The following is a 6,381-nucleotide window of genomic DNA, read 5'->3' as shown; positions in this document are numbered from 1 at the left end:
TTCTTGATTGAAAAAAAAGTACTTTTTCTACGACATGAAAATAAAGCATTCATTTTATTGAAATAAAAGAAAATACTTTTTCTACATCATGAAAAGAAAATACTCATTTTGTTGAAATAAAAAAAAAATACTTTGTTGAAACGAAAGAAATTACTTTAATTTTGCTACATCATGAAAAACAAAATACTTTTTACTTCATCATTTTGTTAAGATGAAAGAAAATATTTTTTTCTACGTCATGAAAAGAAAGTAATTTTTTTGTTAAAATGAAAAAAATATTTTTTTATATCATGAAAAGGAAATTACTCATTTGTTGAAATAGAATTTTTTTTTATCTATATAACATTTAAAAGAAAGGTGGGTGGGGGCGTGAGTTGTGTGGGTAGGTGGGTATACGGGGTGGGTTGGTGATGGTTGGTAGGGATGGGCACACCCTCAAAGTCTCATTTTTTTTCCTTGCATTTAACTACCCTAGTGTCGACCTGTCGGTAAAAACTCTATCCAATGTCTAAACTCTCTTATAAATAAAGCCTCTAATTAAAGCCTTTTTGTATATGAAGAAGACAGAGGTCTCAAAAGCTTGACAAAAATGGCCAGCTATTCTCTTCCATCACCAATAGCCAAAAGGTTGTCGTTTAATTTACTTTTCTAATAATCCTCTTTCTTCTTCTCCTTACAAATAAAATGGTGCTAACAATTTCTACTCGTATTTGACAGGCTAGAAGGTAAAGTAGCACTAATAACTGGTGGAGCTAGCGGCATAGGAGCAGCCACAGCTAGGCTTTTTGTTCAACATGGTGCAAAGGTTACAATTGCAGACATTCAAGACAACCTTGGAACTTCTTTAGTACAAGAAATTGGCAACGAACATACAATCTTTGTCCATTGCAATGTTGCTGTTGAATCAGACGTTCAAAATGTTGTAGATGCAACAATTGCCAAATTTGGTAAGCTGGACATAATGTTCAGTAACGCTGGTATAGGAGGTAAGTCAATTTCCAGCATCTTAGATGTCGATTACGACATAATTAAGACAGTGTTCGATGTAAACATTGTTGGCGCCTTCTTTTGCGCTAAGCATGCTGCTAGAGTAATGATTCCATTCAAGAAAGGTTCCATTATCTTCACAGCAAGTGCTGCGACAGTGGTCTCTGGTATTGTCCCGCACGCATATTCTGCATCAAAAGGTGCAGTTTTGGGATTTTCCAAGAACATTGGGGTCGAATTAGGGAAGTACGGAATAAAAGTTAACTGTGTTTCTCCTCATTACATTAGCACACCACTTGTATTGAATGCGCTTGGAATAGCTGAGAGAGAGATAGCGGAAAAATGGTTTGCAGCAGGAGGAAATTTGAAAGGAGCTTTACTAGATGAAGAGGAGGTCGCAAAGGCAGTGCTATACTTAGCAAGTGATGATTCTAAATATGTGAGTGGTATGAATCTGGTTATTGATGGTGGTTTTAGTACCACAAATGTGGCTTTAACAGAGGCCTACAACAAATTGTTCTCATCCGAAAATACCCATCAGTGTTGATTTTTTCAAAATGAGTGGGAATGAATAAAGAGGGACTAACTTCAAATGATTGATATCAGATCCCTCAACTGAAAACTTTCCAATGTGCAAATTATACAAAGTAAGGAATAAGAAGGCCAATGATATCTATAGTAGTTTTTATTTCGGACAAGTTTGATGCATGCTTTTCCTATTTTTAATTTGTGTTTGCGTTTCAATTAGAGAATTCCTATCTTAAAACGAGAGAGAGAGAGAGATCCCTAAAATGGTGTGACATCAGGAATTGAATAATGGAGGTTGTGAGTGTGAAATGAGAAGTGGATTCATGGGCCCACTATTGGAAAAGTTTTATTTCATGTGAGAGACGTTTCTCTTCCATGATAAATGGATTCATGGACCCACTTAATTGATTGAAAAACATAAAACCAAAAAGGTAATTTGAAGTCCAAATTCTTTCTAATTAATTTAATTAATTAATAATTAAATGACCAAAAAAAGCAAGCAGAGAGTGTCATACTGTGTAAGTTTTTGTGTTTAACAACCACCAGGCTATCCACGCCATATATCAAAATGCAATTTACACCATTCATACTGGTAACACTTAATACTTTAAAGAATTTACAAAAACATTAGATCTTCATTGGAAAATCTCGGGCTCCTTCTGTTCCAGAAAACACATGTGCCAAAGCATACTGCTCCAAATCCCCTTCAATTCTTTTCTTAAGATACATTCCTTCACAGCAGCAGAAAAGGATCTCTTAGTGATTTGGGCATCACCCATCTCACCCCAAACAATCTGCAGAAACAGTCACAACTAGCAGCCATTGGACAATGCAAAAGTAAATGTTCATTCTCCTCCATGTATAAAGCAAGCTACTTTATATGAGCCCTTTGTCTTCCAAATCATTTTCCAGTAAAACATCCTCTTACATTAAAGCATTTCAAAGTATCAGGTTCACCTGAAAGTCCCCTGACTTGCTCCAATTCCAGTTTGAGATGAGTCCTGTTTTCCACTTCCCTGTCGAAGCAGTTAGTAATGAAAATCCCACAGTCTATTCATTCACTAATCTAGCATGGTTGCTTTATCTTGGCAACAGAACTAAGACTTCTAATTACGTTTCTATTACTTTAAGGAAAGAAATAAGATTGACATCACTTATTTCTTCCCCTTTTTACTGTATTTTTATAATATACACAACATGAATAGAGAAGAGAGTTCTCACATCAAAGTAGTAGATAACTTTGCAGCGTTTGCCTTCTGTTGTAAGAAATCACCATCACAAGAATAGTTGGTTATCGTTTAGAACATTGATGCAGATTATGGCCACAACAGATCATTTCAAAATAAAAAAGACTGTACAGTTATATTGGCAAATAGGCTAATAAATGTCTCTTCTCAAGGAATATGGCGCCCATTAATTTTTATAAAGACGAGCATTGGGAACTGCAGCACAAGAAATTGGAGAGAAAATTGCAAAAAGATATGAGAACCACCATCTTATGTTGTTTCAGTAGTTGGGTCACTTGCAAAAACAGAAAAAAGAAATAAATCAAGTACTTATAAGGTGGGAAAAGTTTTTAGTTGAAAAACAAGGTGGGAAAAAATTAAAATTATGTACTATAATTTATATGAAAAGACAGGCTCAAACTAACCTATAGGCATTTAAAAATAGCTTGAGATCGTGCTTTGTTTATTTTGCAACACATGATATGTAAGAACATTAAAATCTCACAATTGATATGGTTGTGGATAGCTGAAGGATTTATGAGAAACAGAAGTGTCTTCTTCGACATGCGAAAGATTACAACATGACTTGCTCTGAACCCTCTTTGTATTTGTTTTCTCTTCTACAATGGTTTCTATAGATACATCAAGTAACATCTAACATTTTCCTTGTTATTTGCACTTCACCTCCTTGTTCACATGAATCCTTCAACAACCACAACCATACAAAAGGAAGATTGTTCCAAAATAATTATTTGTTAAATACCTAATACCTTAATTTAGATGTGAGTGCACACAACTCTTGCATCAAAGACAGCGGCATGTTATGCCTTCTCTTTGATTCTCTAATATTTTGTCCATGACCAAGAACCTAACCACAATAACAATGACAAGATGCAGCCTGAAAAAGTGCAAGCCAGATACATTGTAGTTAATCCAAACAATGCATGGATATACTCCAACTACGCTGCAAATATTATACATACATCTGAAATCTTGCTTTCTTATTCTACAACACTTGAGGACAAGAAAATTCTAGTCCCAAAATTAACATGGTTATGGATCGCAGAAGGTTTTATGTGAAACATAAGGCGTTCATTAAATATCATATGTTGTTGCCCTTATTTGATAATTGCTTCCATCAAAAGAGCACGTATTCTCGCCTCCCGTGTTTCACACAAAAACCTCTGCTACCCACAACCATGTAAAATGCTGAAAAATAAAGAAAGCAAGTTCCAGATATTCTGCATAATACAGGTAGCTTAGTCCACGCACACCCACACAATGTATTACATAAATTTGAACACAGGCACTTCAACTTTTACAAAATGGATCAAAATATTCAATATATTAATGCAATTTGAAGTTCAACAAATCTTAAGAAAAGGAAAAAAAAAAGTTTGTGGCTAGCACAACCAGATTTGGCTTAAATTTGCATAGAAAAATTTATATCTGATAACACAAGAATATTTTAGCATCCTTAACATACAATTAAACACTTAACATAGTAACCCTGCATAATGAAAATCATAAAATAACTCAACAAGTAAACACTTTAATAAAGGTAAGAAAATATACGAAATAATCATGAAGATACAACGAGGCATTCACATACCAGTATTGTTATGCTAATAGCACTAAAGGGGTACGGCGGCCAAGTGAAAGCTAGGGTTCTTCGGGCTTGAAATTGAAGAAGAGGGGAGCTTTAATATAGTGCAGAAAAGGCCCTTGCACTTTTGAAGAGTTTGTAAATTTACCTCTCAAAACTATTTATTTGTCAATTAACCCTTCTTCTTAAAAATAAAAAATAAAAAAAATAACCTTCTTCTTTATTAACTTGTTTGTGCCATCTTGCCAAAATACTTTCTTTTGCACTTGATCATTTAAAGAAATTTTTGCTTTTTAAAGGTTAAAGGCCAAACATATTTTTCTACTTTCAGATATTGTCTATATTTAATCTACATTATACTATCCGATCAAATTTATCCCTACTGTTATACTATCCGGCCAAATTTATCAACAAACTTTTAAAAATTACTCATTGATCTGTTAAGTAATCCAAAGTCTCCCAATTTTCTTTTATTTAAATCACTTGTTATTTTTCTTGCTCCACTATTTTCAGAAATTACTATTAATGTGAATGTTAAATGTAATAGACTATACAAATTATTCGTCGATATTTTTAATTACCAATGCACCCACTTCTCTTCTTGAATGAGTTTGGAATTGGTTTAAATTTTATTTATTTTTCAACCATATACACACGTAGAATTCAATGGGTCTATTTATTGTGTATTATATGCAGTTGATCATCATGTATGTACATGTATATTTAAATATATTTTGTTATTATCTGGTTAATGTAGAGTTCGATCGACTAACTTAATAGTGCACAATGTGTAGGCATTTGATTAAAGAAAATTTGAATTCGACAATGTAAAGTCTCCAAGGAACTTCAACTTCTATCACTAATACTTGCAATGTCACGATCCAAAATTCATTAAAGGTCGTAATGGCATCGGACACCGCTATCAGGCAAGCCAAAAATAAATACTTAATTAGGTTCTCATTTTAATATTTTTGAAATCATATTTTCTTCAATTAAATAGTAAAAGATGAAATCTACAGTGTAAATAATAATATTTTACAATAATTTCAATACAAGACAACCCAAATCACCCCAAATTTTGGTATCACAAGTGCATGGGTATCAACTAAGGATATAAAACAAAATACAATGCCCGTCCGGAATACAGATTGGACAGAAAAAGTATAAATACTCTAAGGGAGACTCTGTTGGTTGCGGGTCGTACTATGGAATGCAGTTCACCTAAGTCTCCGCATGCCGACACGCCTCTGCTCCAACGAGGCCACTAGACATATATGTACCTGCACAAAAATGTGCAGCATGTGTAGTATGAGTACGTAAATCAACGCGTACCTAGTAAGTATCCCGCCTAACCTCGAAGAAGTAGTGACGGGGGGGTGGACTTCGACACTTACTATGGGCTATAATAAAATATTAATGATATAACTAAGCATGGATTACGTAGAACGACTGTAAGCTCGATATCATAATATGTGAATAATTCTTTTGTTTACAAGAAATTTCCAAGTTTATTTTTCATCGTTTATCAATTTTTATCTCAGGCGAATGAAACAATATAAATTATCATAAATTTCAAAGCAACCAATTCAATCATGCGCAAATCATGTCGAGGTCGTACGACCCGATCCAACATAATATTTAAATTGTGCACTGCCGAGGGTCAAACGGCACGAACCATAGATGTATCTATTTAATCTGTCGTGGTGTTCGGCTCGCTCCACGAAAGAAAAACACATTCAAACAGTCAAATCAAGAATTCATTAAAGAGCAATTATCTAAGGAAAGGCAAATTTTTATTTAACGGTCAAGAAAATGAAGTTTAACCTTTTTTAAAAATTCTGTTACCAAGTTCAATATGATTTAAGCAATTTAAATTAACAATAAGGTTGCAACATTACAAGTATAGCATAATTTGGGTCATAGACTACCCGGACTTAAGCATAATAGTAGCTACGCACGGACTCTCGTCACCTCGTGCGTACGTAGCCCCCACAAAAAATAACACATATTAACTTAGTTCACCTATGGGGTTAA

At 34.0% G+C, this 6,381-nt stretch overlaps 1 protein-coding gene and 1 long non-coding RNA gene across 2 annotated transcripts; one reads left to right on the top strand and one right to left on the bottom strand.

Annotated features, from left to right (window-relative positions):
• The first annotated feature begins 468 nt into the window (after positions 1–468).
• On the top strand, positions 469–1,685 carry LOC107826801 (short chain aldehyde dehydrogenase 1). Its single transcript, XM_016653835.2, has 2 exons — positions 469–627; positions 718–1,685. Exons 1-2 carry the CDS (start codon positions 590–592, stop codon positions 1,532–1,534), a joined length of 855 nt encoding a protein of 284 aa, XP_016509321.1. The 5' UTR covers positions 469–589; the 3' UTR covers positions 1,535–1,685.
• Positions 716–4,485, bottom strand: LOC107826802 (uncharacterized). Its single transcript, XR_001657359.2, has 2 exons — positions 4,354–4,485; positions 716–3,639 (listed from the first exon to the last, which is right to left on the bottom strand). It is a non-coding gene; the product is annotated as an uncharacterized LOC107826802 (long non-coding RNA).
• Positions 4,486–6,381: the final 1,896 nt, after the last annotated feature.

The sequence above is a fragment of the Nicotiana tabacum genome, chromosome 15 (genome assembly GCF_000715075.1).
Source record: "Nicotiana tabacum cultivar K326 chromosome 15, ASM71507v2, whole genome shotgun sequence".
NCBI lineage: Eukaryota > Viridiplantae > Streptophyta > Magnoliopsida > Solanales > Solanaceae > Nicotiana > Nicotiana tabacum.
This window is presented reverse-complemented; position numbering and strand designations above follow the sequence as displayed.

Coding starts and splice junctions, on each gene's coding strand:
- LOC107826801 (XM_016653835.2), top strand. CDS start 590: ATGGCCAGCTATTCTCTTCCATCACCAATAGCCAAAAG. Junction 628..717: donor CCATCACCAATAGCCAAAAG/GTTGTCGTTTAA, acceptor CGTATTTGACAG/GCTAGAAGGTAAAGTAGCAC.